The sequence below is a fragment of the Meles meles genome, chromosome 11 (genome assembly GCF_922984935.1).
Source record: "Meles meles chromosome 11, mMelMel3.1 paternal haplotype, whole genome shotgun sequence".
Lineage (NCBI taxonomy): Eukaryota > Metazoa > Chordata > Mammalia > Carnivora > Mustelidae > Meles > Meles meles.
Genome location: NC_060076.1, coordinates 21,351,177 through 21,366,338, shown reverse-complemented (window position 1 = coordinate 21,366,338; position 15,162 = coordinate 21,351,177). Strand labels below are relative to the sequence as shown.

At 42.0% G+C, this 15,162-nt stretch overlaps 1 protein-coding gene across 4 annotated transcripts in view; it reads right to left on the bottom strand.

Moving 5' to 3' along the window:
- Nucleotides 1–15,162, bottom strand: part of SUSD1 (sushi domain containing 1) — a 129,962-nt gene that overhangs the window by 89,266 nt on the left and 25,534 nt on the right. For all 4 annotated transcript variants that reach the window (XM_046023878.1, XM_046023876.1, XM_046023877.1 and 1 more), the window contains exons 4-6: nt 14,610–14,762; nt 13,754–13,933; nt 717–896 (exon numbers count right to left, since the gene is read on the bottom strand). In XM_046023878.1, coding sequence (XP_045879834.1) covers nt 717–896; nt 13,754–13,933; nt 14,610–14,762 — 513 coding nt within the window. The remainder of the gene's footprint in view (nt 1–716; nt 897–13,753; nt 13,934–14,609; nt 14,763–15,162) is intronic.

The window sequence follows — 15,162 nt, the reverse complement described above, 5'->3', positions numbered from 1 at the left end:
AAAGAAGGAAACCCCACGATTTGCAAAAACACGGATGAACCCGCCGAACATCATGCTAAGGGAAGTTAGCCAGTCACAGAAGGACAAACGCTACCTGATCCTGCCTATATGAGGTATCTAAATTCGTCAAATCCACAGAAACAGAAAGTACAATGGCGGTACCGTAGGGAGGAGGAAGTGCGGAGTTACTGGTTAACGGGTACCGAGTTTCAGTTTTGCAATATGAAAAGGGTCTGGAGATGGGTTGCCCGACAGCGTGAATACACTTGATACTTTAAAATGGTTAAGGTGGTAGATTTTATGTTGTGTGTATTTGGCCACAATTAAAAATTTAAAAACAAACATTAAAAAACCTCTTTACCCATTACACCACCTTTTCTTTGAAAAGCTGCCAACATAAGCTGAGTTAGGACTTTCCAGTATGCTCCCGGAGAAAACGGTTCATGGAGAAACATTTCTCAGCCAGCCATGTAGAGGAGACGGGAATCACTGTGATTTCAGGTGAGTTGCAGAAGACGATGCCCAAGTTTATTTTTCCAATATACCTTCTAAATCTTCGGGATTCAGCCAACACACCTAAAGCCAGGTGCCCACTCTGGTAAATGGCACAGCCAGGCACAGTACACAGAGGGAGCAGTGGGACAGCTGGCGGTCCCCAGCTCCAACAGGCTGTTTGCTTCCAGGAAACAGAAGCCCCACAGAACGAAAGTCTATACCTGTGCATGTCAAAGCACTTTTCCTCCAAGTGCCTTTCTCCGTGCAGACAGAAGTGATCTTTCCCCCAGGGCTCTCAAAGCCCTCTTGACAGACATAGTGAGCCACACTGCCCGGGCTGGAGCTGTGATTCCCCACCAGCACTGCATGGCGTACTTCCGGAGGACGGCCACACTTGACCTCTGCAAAGGGAAGAAGCACCGCACAAGTTACGACCCCCAACTTCTAGCCCTATAGTTCACATTTTAGGAAAAAAATATTTTGCTGCAACAGAGCCCCCTCATATGCGAAAGAGAAAACATGAACCCCATCAAATAATCCAGCTGCAGATATAGAAGATTGTTCGGGGGGATGCCTGGGAGGCTCAGTTGGTTAAGAGACTGCCTTCCGCTCAGGTCATGATCCTGGAATTCCAGGATCGAGTCCCGCATTGGGCTCACTGCTTGTCAGGGAGTCTGCTTCTCCCTCTGACCCTCCCCCTTCTCATGCTCTCTCTTTCTCTCTCTCTCAAATAAATAAACAAAATCTTTAAAAAAAAAAAAAAGAAAGAAAATTTTTCGGAAGTAGAGAAAATAGACACACCCCAATTCAGTGAAACTTACAAACGTGTACCTATAGAAAATATTCCAATTGTAATATTATTTGCATTAGGGAGAATTCTTTGGTCAATGAAACAATCCATCTTGGGTTCTTTTAAATATTAAGATTTTCAGGTACTTTTTCCTATGTATCATGAGATCACAAACTCCTAAGTAGATGATAACACAATTATAGTTTTGTTGCCAACTGATTATTAAATGAAATAGATACAAAATCTTTGAACCTTTAAAGCAAATTAATAGGGAAAGTATATATAGTCTAAACATTCACTTTATGTTTCTATAAAGGAAAAAAATCAGCTGCATAGAAGGAGACAAGCGTAGAATTATAAAACGGATTTGGAATTTCTTCTCCGCAGCTCTGACTACTAAAGCACACTAGAATATTTACAGAAACTATCTGAAGGAAATGGATTATGACATGACCATTTCAGACTCAAACAAACTTTACTTCATGTAAGAGTAGAAGAAAGTCGTCTTCAAATATTTTGCAATTTAAATGTGACGCCTGAGTGGCTCAGTCAGTTAAGTGTCTGCCTGAGGCTCAGGTCATAATCCCAGGGTTCTCAGATCGAGTCCTACATCAGGCTCCTTGCTCAGTGGGGAGCCTGCTTCTCCCTCTGCCTGCCACTCCCCTGCTTGTGTTCTCTCTTCCTGACAAAATTTTTAAAATTTTAAAAATGTGACTGCAGAGCTTGATATAACTAGTAGTAAAGGATTCTACAATGAAAAGTTGAACAGTGTAAAAAAAGGAATAATTTGAAAATCAAATTCCAAATTAATTTAAAAACTCTGAGCAATGAGGCAAAGGGAAGAAACGAACATGCCAAATTCCTCATGAAGTCGTGGGAAGTTCATACATACAATTTTATTCAAGAAAGCATAATAAATCTAAAATAAGGAGGCCATAGTCATTGCAAATATAGCCAAGAGTCCCAGTTATACTCAAATACAGAGAAAAATATATATGTAATTTCTGCTGTTCACTCTAATGTTTAGTTTTCTCCCCAGTCTGTTAGAAAGCCAAGAAAATCACACAGTCTTGACATGCAGGCTTTTCAGACGTAAGGGCAAAGTGCCTCTGGCTCTTGGTTCCAGCTCAGGTCCTGATCTCAGGGTCTTGATATCAAGCCCTGAGTTGGAGTCTGCTGGAATTTCTCCCGCCATCTCCCTCTGCCCCTCCTGCTTGTGCTCTTTCTCACTTTCAAATAAATAAATCTTTAGAAAAAAATAAAATGTAAGTGCATTTATTGATACAAAGAACTGGAGAGAGAGAAAATGGTATGATGTGTTCCCAACTCCCCAACAACCATTCTCGGCCTTAGAAACAGGTAGTTTCTCTTAGATGAGCTTCCGATACAGAACTGGTGGACGTGATGGAGCTGCACACACCTCCGCCCCACTGTGGATGTTGAGTTTGTGGTAGAACCCCAGAGTTCTTTCCCAGGGCAGGCTTTCATCTGTTGAATTGAAGTTTTCATGAGAACGTCAATATAACAGCTCAACCCACCCGACCCAGTCTCTTGGGTCTGTGATTTTATATTTTTTTAAAGATTTGTACTGATTTGTTTGATGGAGAGAAAAAAACACAAGCAAGGGTTGAAGCAGAGGGAGAGGGAGAAGCAGGGTCTCCACTAAGCAGGGAGCCTGACGTGGGGCTTGATCCCAGGACTCTTGAGATCATGACCTGAGCCGAAGGCAGACATTTAACCAACTGAGCCACCTAGGCACCCGGGCTCTGGGATTTTTAAAAGAAGAGTTAGTCTCTGGTCAGTGTAGATTCACATCATCAGCAGTTATAGAACCAGAACCAGGTGGTCATTTCATAAACCCTCCAACCCCACCCACCTCACAAGTCCCATATTTGCTCATAGGGATTCAGTCCCTTTTCATACATGTTTACCAGACACAAGGCTTCTTACCTCTCGTCATGTTTTTCCCAGCACCAAACCTTTAGACGTATCAACCAGCCCAAAACAAGACGTGAGTATATTTGTGTGTACCTGGGCAACCAACCAAACAGGTGGTTAATGTTTCAAAGGCTGCCCAGTCATTGTTGACATCTAAAATATCTTCTAGTTAAAACCAGGGTTTAGCTATAGAAGGAAATAGAGGGAGCAGCAGTGAAGAGATTGAGTGTATAGGTTTATGTAGGTTTATGAACCTTGAAGCTGGAATTCTAAACAGCACATTGGAGAGGTTTGGGAAGGAACCTAGTGATAGATCATTGGGTTAAGGAAGAAGCACAGATTCTAAAGGTATAAGACTACAGAAGATACCTATGTTGGCTTCCATCTTTGGACGTGACTAATAGTGGAAGGCCTGTAAAAATAAAAGATTTTGGGGGCGCCTGGGTGGCTCAGTGGGTTTAAAGCCTCCACCTTCAGCTCAGGTCATGATCCCAGGGTCCTGAGATCGAGCCCCGCATCGGGCTCTCTGCTCAGCAGGGAGCGTGCTTCCCCCTCTCTCTCTGCTTGCCTCTCTGCCTGCTTGTGATCTCTGTCTGTCAAATAAATAAATAAAATCTTTTAAAATATATATATACATGATTTTTAAAAATTCATACCAAAAATATTAATTTGGGAGTTGATAAGAGATCAGTAGCTTGGTGTCTGGGGACTACAGTTCAGAGATTCATGGAGATGCCCAGTGGTGGGCAACCATGACTTGGTGAGTTCCCATACCATAGCTACTCAAGATGGATAGTCCCTTGGTGAGAGATAGAGTGGATTCCAGCATGACTTGGATTAAACACATGGTTCTAAACAGCAGCTGCACATCTGAACTGCCTAGAACTTGGAAAGCACAGCCTCTCCCCTTACCCAGAGATAAGTCTTCGAATCAGTAGTACGCAGTTGGGTTCTTAGCATCCACATTACCACAAGCTTCCAAGTTTGAGTTTTATGCACACGCTCAGCTCAGAACCTAAATTAAATACTAGTAGGAATAGCTACCATTTATCATCACATGCTTGAGGGCTTAATGTCTTTCTATGAATATATTATGTCTTCCCAAATATATGGTCCTTGTCTGGAAAGAACAGAATCTTTATTTGATCATCTCCTGCACTCCCACAAAGCCTACTTAAAATAATACATTTTGCATAGTAAATACAATAAATAATAGTTCATCGATAGCTTGCCACTACTTTGTCATTGTTTGAGATGTAATAAATGTTCCTTTGATATGAGTAACAGCCCCTGAGGAAAGAAAGAGGCATTAGGAAATTGTAAGTATAAATAACAAGACAGGTACACATCACCTTTACATTTGTTATCCAACGGAGGGAACTCACACCTACCAAACGCCACGTAGATGAAAGTGGAGTAAAAGACTCACAAAAACTAATATCAGTTTTGTACCAGGGAATTTTGGGAATGTTGTTCAAACCTCAATCATTTTAATCATAATAGCATTCATCAAAGTCCTCCTAAACATAAGTCTATTAAATATATACTATCTCATTTATTCATCAAAGAAAACCTTGCAAGATAGATGGTTTTTTCCTCACAAAGTTTAAAGATACGAATATGGAGCTTAAGAGCCCCTCAGAGCTCCTAAGCGCTTACGTAATGTTCAAAAGTCCACCACCAATAAAAGACAGAGCCAGTACTCAAGCCGTGGGATGTATGACCCCAAAGTCCAGGTCCATTAAATCTGGGGAGCCTCACAATGAAGGGGTCCAGTCTAGGCCCTGAATAAGACTGAGCTGAGAAGTTAGCCAAAACCTCAGGAGAAAAGGTTGCATAAAGGAGCATTCAAATCAGTATGGAAGAGTTCTGTAACAACTCCCTCTTCCAAATCTTGTCTCCCACAGCTTTCCCAGAGCAAGATAGCTGCTGGAAACAGATGTAACCCTACATCTGTGTGATACCCTGGATCCTTCTTAGTACTGATGTTTAACCCCATAACAGGGTTCTGGCCTGGATCTGGCCTGGCATATGGCCCTGTCACATATATTCCCATCATGCTTTAGAGAGATGGCAGCCTCCACCACTTCTACTCAGACTAAGTGGTACCCAAGAAAGCAGATGGCTACCTTTAAGAAAGACTCCAAAATCAATCCAACAGAGGCTACAGTAGGTAGTAAGAAAAATATGGTCCTCCATGAAATGCCCAAAGTTCTCACTATCACAAGGAACTAAGCCATTTAAAAACAGTTTACAACCAAAAGAAAGAAAAAAAAATAAGGAGCACCAATCTGCATTAGATATGCATTAGGAGTGTTCGTTTAAGCACACACTTCTCTGGCTAATTATATTATGAAGGAGCAACGTTTGGAGATGTGTCAGCAATACAGTCAACTAATTATGAACATGCTGGGATTTTTTTTTAAAGATTTATTTATTTGGGAGAGAGAGCATGAGCGCACAAGTAAGGTGAGAGACAGAGGAGAAGACTCCCCTCTGACTCCCCCTGAGCACAAGCACGGAGCCTGATGTGGAGCTAGATCTCACCACCCCAGGAGCATGACCTAAGTGGAAAACAAGAATCAGATGCTTAACTGTCTAAGCCACCCAAGCGCCCCCACGGTGGGGAATTTTTCCTTACCGTCCACTAGCTTTGATTTCATTCAAATAATCAACTTCAAAATGGGGTGGGGAGGACTGTGCTGTGCCTGTTTCAAGGACCACATTCATACTGTAATTCCATTTCCTATCTTGAAGGTAAAAATGTTTATCTACACTACCAGCTTTAATATTCAACCCAAGAAAACATTCCAGAAGGAAAACTGCTTGATGAAAGGTATCGGCAATTTACAACATCTAATCAACGGGCTGAATCACTGGTATCATCCCCATTGGCAGCTTCTCATTAGAAACATCAGCACAATAATGTGATTGATTTCAGAAATAACATAGTAATATAAGGCTTCATCTAAGACTGTTTTAGAGAGCAATAAATACCAAGCTGAGAAAGAAAAAAAAAAAAAAAAAGACCAATAACGTCCATAAATCGAGGCAGACATCTTGCCAGCTGCCAGGGGAATGAATGATAGACCTATTCCACAGGCTGATATTGACTCAAGAAAAGTCTTTCCAGAGAAATACACTACTAGCTGGAAAGCTCTGGCAGAGGAGCAGAAACAAGTATGAAAAGTGAAGAAAATCATATTAAAGTCAGTTTTCATTTACACAACAATAACAGAAATGTCCCTGTTGTGCCTTAGAGTCAAAGCAGAATTACAGATCACCTAGAAGTCAGTGGGGTGGGGCAGACTGGAAGGGTCCAAATGGTCAGGCAGATTAACACCACTCCACTATAACAGAGTCTCCACTATACTCATGTTCTGAATCAGATAATTCAGCACTTAGACTTTTATTGTCTTCATTTGCTTCATTTGGAAAAATGTCCCTTTCCCTCCCTTCATGGTAAGCTCTCCATGGGCTATACCGACATCCCATATTTTTAGACTATCCCTGCAGTCATGTGAGTTATTAATATTCCTATGAATATTAATCTTTGTGACGTGTACTGGTAAGAAATACGGCCTAAGGAATGGGGCTGAATAAATGTAACCTTACAACGAAGTCTCCCGTATTTTATGCCATGTTCGTAATTTGGCCACATGTAGTTAGAGCCTCCTTCCAGGATCGTCTGAGCTCTGAATTCCATATATCATCGATGTGGGGGGTTGGAATCTAGCGTTTCGGTATGTGGCAACTTGCATTTAGAAAACGTTATTACGATCATCAAAGGAAAATGGGAGGGTTGTATGATGCCACGAAGCACATTCTCAAGGAGAGCTTATTAACTGCGGTGACTAAGCTAATGAGCTCATTAGTACCAAAAAGTCTACTCGACTTTAAGGCAGTAGAAAAAAATAATAATAATAACTTTTTGATGTATTTTGTATTCCCAAGTCTTCCATGAACTTTAGCCTTGATGAACAATGCATTTCCTTCAGATCATATTCATAGAGAAAGCTCACTTGGAAGAAGAAAAAAAAAAAATTCCATTTCACGTAACAACACTTGTTGTCAACAAATAGCATCTGGTATGAAAACAGCTAGAATCTGAAGACTCCAGAAACTGCAGGGGTGACAGGAGAGGTGAGAGCATGAGTGCTGGAAAGAAAAAAAGAGTTTCTCAACGTCTCTCCTGTAAGGATCTTTCATTTGTAGAGGGGATAATGGCTTTTGATGCTTTGAACCGCACATGAATCTTTCTTTTTTTCCAAAAGTAACATTGAAACTCTTCATTTTAATGCTCTACTTGTAGGCTGAATACTTGAACTGAAAACTAATAAATTAGGTAATGTGAAAGCTGGAGAATTTTAGACCTTTCCCTTCTATGGTGGGAAGTTTCGCAAAGATCTGACATTTTTGTAAGAGACACTACCTGCCACTCCCCGCTAGATCATGAACGCTCTCATTACAATGGTGAATATGTATCTGGCAGCACTGAGTGCTTTCTACTATTATTTCTCATTAAATCTTCATAGCAGTTCTGTATACAGGATGGAAACAATCTTATCCCCTTCTACAGAAGGAAACGGAGTTGAGAGAAGTTTAGAGCTAGTTCCGGAACTCCCGAGTGGTTCGGCCAAAACTCACACAAGTCTTTCTGATTCTAAGGCTCCCACTTCCCCACCCCGTGGCAGTCTCATAACCAGCATCATGGTTCGTTCTGCACACTCCAGTGACTCCGAACATTTGTAAGGGATATAGTTTAGTGGCATTTACGTGGCAAAAGGATAACACAAGTGGGGCACCTGGGTGGCTCAGTGGGTTAAAGCCTCTGCCTTCAGCTCAGGTCATGATCCCAGGGTCCTGGGACCGAGCCCCGCATCGGGCTCTCTGCTCAGTGGGGAGCCTGCTTCCCCTCCTTCTCTCTCTGCCTGCCTCTCTGCCTACTTGTAACCTCTGTCTGTCAAATAAATAAAAATATTTAAAAAAAAAAGGATAACACAAGAGATTTGTTGTGTGCAGGCAGGAAATCAATGCAGTCTTCCTAAATGTTTGAAAAGATCGGTATGTGGTGAGGTGCCCAAAATCCATTTCAGACAATTACCTGGAACACAGAAGATAAACACGAGATACGTGGCTGCCACTGTGTCCACCCTCCCCCATGGCAGGCACCATGAGTCAATCAGAGCACTCTTTCCTGCCGGGCCTCCATGTGAACCTTCTCCACAGCCTGACTGAAAATCCCGAGAGAGCAGTGCAACAAAACTGGTCCACCGCCCCTCACCTGAATGCCCTAATTTGTGGTCCAACTTACGTCAAAACTTTGTCAAATACTCTCAACTTGGCAGAGATGAGACGGGGCTCTACTATGAGAACCTCAGAAGATGAAGAGTTGACTCCACAATAATACGTATTCTTCAGGGTGGGCCGGCCCACACCGTGGACTCCCAGGCCCTCCAGCTTTTCCTTGTCACTTGCCACCTCCAGCACTCACAAGGGTTGCTTCTACCATGGACTCTGCCTTCTAGAAAGTGCTTTGGGTTCTCATCTTGATACATAAATTAGTGACACAAGGTAAGTGACTTTCTCTCTGCTGAGAATGGGAAAAAACACCCCCTATGCATTGTAAATAGAATATATGTGAAATGAGAAATAACCAATTAACCACCTCAGAAGGCATTTCTAGAGATCAGATGAGACAGTGTTTACAGAAAACCTTGTCCACCTTAAAGTGTTGGCCACCTTTGGAGAAATCAGGCTCTGCTATTCGTAGACTTTAGAAACCACATCCCATCCTCATTCACCAACTCAAAGGAGAAACTCTGCCTCTGCCAGCAGCCCACAGTGCTGGACCGCTCTCTTTGGAGGGCCACTTGCGTGGATATGGGGAAAACCAGGAGTCAGTCCACGGCCTGGCTTGCACTGAGAGGTCATGCCAAGTGAGAAGCACACGTGAAGATATGGAAGACAAAGTCAGAAGATGTGGCATCAGGAAAAGACATGAAGCTTGAGAACTGAAACCAAAGAGGAGGCCCAGGTTTCAGCAAGGCTCAGTCCAGGAGAGGCTGGACAGCAGTCCGGGAGCCAACTCGATGCCCGCCATGGTCTGTGCCACCTTTTGAAGAGGATTCGGAGTGCTTCCGTGGGACTTAGGTATGCTGGGCCCTGTGCCAAGTGCTGGAGAGATCGTGCTGAACAAGACTCCATGGTCACGGGGCTCTTAGATTCACAGTCCAGTAGGAGTGACATAAACCACAAAAATGGTCACAAATAATGTGCTTGCATACTGGGGACTAAGAGAGAGAATGCTGTCAGAGGGGACACCGAAGCTGAAACTTGAAAGACAAGAAGGCCCTTGCTATGCCAAGAACAGGGAGACTTCATGAACAAACAAGTGAATAAGGAAAATGTGGTGTATACACAGAATGGAATATTACTCAGCCTTAAATAAGAATGAAGGTCTGACACCTGCTACAACATGGATGAACCCTGAAGGCATAACGCGAAGCGAAGTAGGGCAGACATAAAAAGACAAATATCTTACGAGTCCACATATATGAGGCACCTAGAACACAAATTTACAGTGACGGAAAGTAGAACAGAGGTTACCAGGGGCTGGGAGACATAGGAGGAAGGAGTTTTTGTTTGATGGGTACAGAGTTTCTGTTTGGAATGATGAAAACATTCTGGAGACAGATAACAGTGATGGTTGGGCAACACTGTGAATGTACTTAATGTCACTGAATTGTATACTTATCAATGGTGAAGATGGTCAATTTTTTATCACGTGTATTTTACCACAATAAAAGAAAAGTTTAAGGTGGTTGGCCAGTATTATAAGTAACAGGAGAAGCATGTGCAAAAGCCCTGAGGTTGATGAAAGCTTGGCCTGTTGGTTGGGAGAGAATGATGGCAAATGTAACCTGTAGAGAAGCCAAAAAGGCCAAAAACCCTGCTGGCTTCAGAGGCCATGGTTATGAGTTTGGATTTTTGTCTTAGAGGACAGATTTTTTTTTCCCCAGAACCCTGCAACTGGTCTACCTCCACTATAAACGAGTCCTCACCACATTCTTACACGGCAAGCAAACTACATGAAGGGAAGAGCACACATTACCTCTTCTCCAGAACCATCCTCCTTCCCATGAGAACACTTAGCATTTATTCATTCTTCTCACATAATACGTAGGAGTTCACCATTACATCATAGTTCATGATGGACCCGTGTCTGCTGTTCTCCCAGACCCCCGATGGTCTTAGTCACGAGGGCTACAGCGTATTTAGCATCAGACCTGGGCTCTGGATTGATTGTCGATGACAACACAGTTGAAGAGATTCCTCCACTTTGCTTCTGGCTTGGCTGAATTTTTAAAAATTTAATTTCTTTAGGCTCCTGCATACAAACTTGCATCTTTTCTGAAAATTAAAAAAGTCCTAGTAAAATAATAGGAAGCACAAACCAGAGATTGACACTGTCTTCTCTAGAGAGCTGATGGACATGGGAGACTGATGCTTCCATAAATCCCTCCCTAAATCAGAAGAGGGAGCCACAGAAGCCCTGGGCATTAGGAGCTCTCCTCCTCACTTCCAGGGCTTGCTTCTGAGGCTCGCTCGGAGGGGGACCCATGTCAAGGGGTCCTGGCCACGGTGGCACAGCCTTCAGGGACACAGAGAAGGCAAACAACAGGGTCCACCAACCGTGCCTTCTCTGATGGGGAGGTCTGTGAAATCGGACACAAAAGCTGTGTCAGTGACACAGAGCTGCTCCCTTACCAAGTACCTGTTCCTCAGTAACAGCAAGTTCACAGTTTGCTAGAGTTGTCAGTGGAATTCCCAATTCCGGTGGCTTTATACCTCGGAGCTGAAAATGCAGTGCCGGCTGGCCCACGGCCAGGCTTCTGGAGTGCCAGGGATGAGGAAGGGTAAGTAAGAAGGGGTGCTCAGAGGAGCAGACGCAGCCTTGAGAAGCCGGTGGCCATGTGGTGACGCGGGGGAGGAGAAGGAGGGTGTCAGCAGGCAGACGGAGCCGTTATTAGAGGATGGAAAAAAGAAGTGAAGATCTTCCAAATAACAGTTCTTTGGGGAATGTAACAAGTACTCTCCTCCAAATTAACTTTCCCCATTCTCGGTCCAATAATCCAGATGACTACTAGTTCTCAAAGTCACACAAACTCTTTCATTTGAGTTTTCCTATATAAATCTTTGGGAGTTCTTTGATATGCATTAGGGCACACTTTCATCCAAGTTCTGCATTTTAATTGATCCACTAAAAGATAATGTGAGAACTAAAATGTACTTTTAGAATTTCTTAACCCCCAAGATGACAATTAACTATTAAAAATGTGTTTAGAGCCTGAATCGCAAATCAGAACAGCACAAGAATTAACTTAGCCAAACACGTCACTGGGATGTCCTAGCTATGCAGTAAATTCAATGAAAACTGTTTCCTTTTTTCCAAAATGGAAAACAGCTTGGTTACTTTGTCTAAGGCATTTAAAAGTCTTTCAATAAAGAAAGAATATCATATATGAAAATCATCCTGGATTCCCCCCCCCCCCGTGGAAGTTACCACGGTTAATATTTTGATGTATCACCTTCTAAACTTCCATGAGCTTATATGAGCATAAGAGCTTTTTCAAAATTAATGTGATGTTATTCATATAATCGATAACTCAGTAATACACTGTTAAGCCTAACCTATGTCAATAAATATTATTTTCCAATGTAATTTTTATTGGCTACATAATATTCCATTTCATGTACATGCCATGATTTATTTAATTGATCTCCCACTGATAGACATTTGGAATTGCTTCCAATATTTCACTTATAAACAATTATAACTACAGAAAATTATAAATATGAGTGCTTTCTACTTCTCTCCACAAATAAGTTTGAAAATCTGGATAAAATCAATGATTTCCTAGGAATATGGAAATTACCAAAGTGGACCCCAAAAAGGAGAGGAAACTTAGACCTGTAAGTATAGGGTTTTTCAAAATAGCCCAGGGACTACCTCTCTAAAAAAGCCACATCCAGATAATTTGCAAGTGAAATCTCCCAAGCCTTTAAAAATTCTATTTGTAGTAGTCCAGAGAAGGAAGAAAGAGAGAAATTTTTTCACATTCTTTTTTTTTTTTTAAGATTTTATTTATTTATTTGACAGAGAGAGATCACAAGTAGACAGAGAGGCAGGCAGAGAGAGAGGGAAGCAGGCTCGCTGCTGAGCAGAGAGCCCGATGCGGGACTCGATCCCAGGACCCTGAGATCATGACCTGAGCCGAAGGCAGCGGCTTAACCCACTGAGCCACCCAGGCGCCCCTCACATTCTTTTTTTAAAATTTAGAATAATACTGATACCAAACCCAACAACAATGGCATAGAAAAAATAAAATAAACCAACCTCACTTCTGAATATTAATGTAAAATTTCTAAATAAAGTTTAGCAAATATAATCCAGATAAAAAGACAAAAAAAGCGAAGACCCAGAAAGAAAGCTCCATTCCAGATATTAGTATGTAAGATCATTATCAGGAAATCTAAAAATATAACCTTACCATATGACTTGGTTAAAGCGTATATGATCACTTGAACACGTCTAAACGATAACTCATAGATAGATAAACATAACTCATCTGATTTTTTTAAGCCCCAGTAGAGTAAGACTAGATAGAGGCTTCTTTAAGATTATGTCATGCCAGGGACACCTGGGTGGCTTGGTCAGTTGATCATCGGACTGTTGGTTTTGGCTCAGGTCATAAGCTCAGTGTCCTAGGATCAAGCACTGTGTCAGGCTCTGAGCTCAGCACAAAATCTGTTTGAGATTCTCTCTCCCTCTCACTCTGCCCCTCTCCCCTCGACGCACACACAAGCCTTCTCTTTCTCTCTCTCAAATAAATAAATAAAATCTTAAAAAAAAAAAAAGAATACAACTTCTGAAACCAGAATTTCTGGGTTCAAGTTCAGCTCTATCACTAGCTATATGACCTTGAACAGATTACTTCATTTCTCCATGCCTCACTTTCCTCATCTGTAAAATGGGATAATAATAGTACATACTCCTAGGGATCCTGTAAGGATTGATTGAGCCAATTGATATAAAGTGCTTAGAACAGCACCTGGCACATGGCGCTGGGTCAGTGTGCATAAGAATATAAGTAGAAATCCACATCAAAGAGCCAAGACCACGAATGCATAATGAAAAACTAAAACCACTGCCATGAAAGTCATGAAGAAGGATACTCAAAGTCAACACTACTATTTAACTTTTTGTTCTGAAAGTACTAACCAAGTGGGTTGATCATGAGAAACCTAACTTACAAAACGTAGAAAAATAAAAGATGGAATTACCATGATTTGCCAATAATTATTCCTGAAAATACCAAGAGAATCAACTAGAATGCCTCTTAGAGACAACAGGAACTTACTGGATCTATTTAATTCATTCACCACCCTAAAGAGAAATGCAAAGAGAAATACGAAAACAATCTCAAAACCACAGAAGCTGGGATCCTGGACCTTTTGAAAACTCACCTTGGCAATGTAACTTTGGGGACTCCCATGTGCCCAAAGCTGTGCAGCTTGAAACTGTATCTTCCAGGTCACTGAAAAATCCTTCTTTGCAAGCATAACGCACCTGGCTGCCAAGCCTAGAAGTGTAATTTCCGACGATAAAGCCATCTGGGACCTCAGGAGGGAGGCCACAGTCTATTTCTGAAAATAAATGAATGTCAAATTCATTACGATGTGAATATGAATTTACAAAACTCATCATCTCTCTCCACCTCTACCCCATCGTCCCCCTTCGCTCCACACACATACATCTGAGCGATATTTTACACAGACTCGTTCATTTCCATTTTGACTTCTGGGCATGTTTCCAATGACTGTCTCTATTCAATCTTCTGGCCTTGCATCAGCAATACCATCTCCGTGACACAAAGCTGATGGGATTTGGCAGTCAACCCTCACTAATTCACACTAGTTAAAGAGAAGCCTAGCTCAGTGGAGTAAAACATTTGAATTGCAAAACACCTTCAGATATATATGGCTTTGTAATTTTCAGAGTCATTTTTCTAATCCTGGTCCTTAAGAGGGCAGCTATGTTTACTATATAAAATCATGTTTCATGGGAGAATATCCACTAACTGCTAAAAATCCCGGAAGTTTACCAATTATAGCTTTTTTTTTTTTTTTTTAATCTAAGATAGCCAGCCCCTTTTATCCTGTAATATTGACTTTATTTAGGTTGTACCGATGTGCAAAGGAACAGATAATCTCCACTCATCTCCCCAACACAGGCCGCACGGACACAGGCTCTGAGCAGAAGAAAGTCATCTGAGAGCAGAATTCCACTTTCAGAAAGCTCCCGTCTTCGGCAGACCCCCACCTGTGCATGACGTGGTGTCTCTGGCTGGGTGGAAAGGCTCGGGCCCATTCTCTGGCAAGTATCCATCCATACAGTAGCATTTGAAACTTCCGTAAGTGTTCACACACCGTCCTCCTTGCCTGCACAGGCCGGAAACCTCACACTCATTGATGTCTTGAGACCCAGATATAAGAAGGGAGACAAAAAACAAAAAAAAAAAAGGGAAACACAGGGGCACAGGGGCATTGGAACAGCCATTTCTCACATTCTCAATCTACCCTTGCAAAAATGGATGCATTTGTTTGCAAGGGCATCATGAGTTTCATTTCATTCCTCAAAAGGTTCTTTTCCTGCTTTATGCCACCAGTACCAAAAGGTGCTCAATAAATCCTTGTCAATGTTGTTTTGGAAATTTACAAAAACCAACAACTATCACCAACTCTCTGACAACCAACAAAAAGAGCCCCAGAGAAGAATGCTGAAAAAAATTCAATCACTACAAAATAAGGATGGCCTCTACCTCATACCTCATACCTGAAAATATCTGAAGGATGGGGCCCCAGGAAGCTTAGTC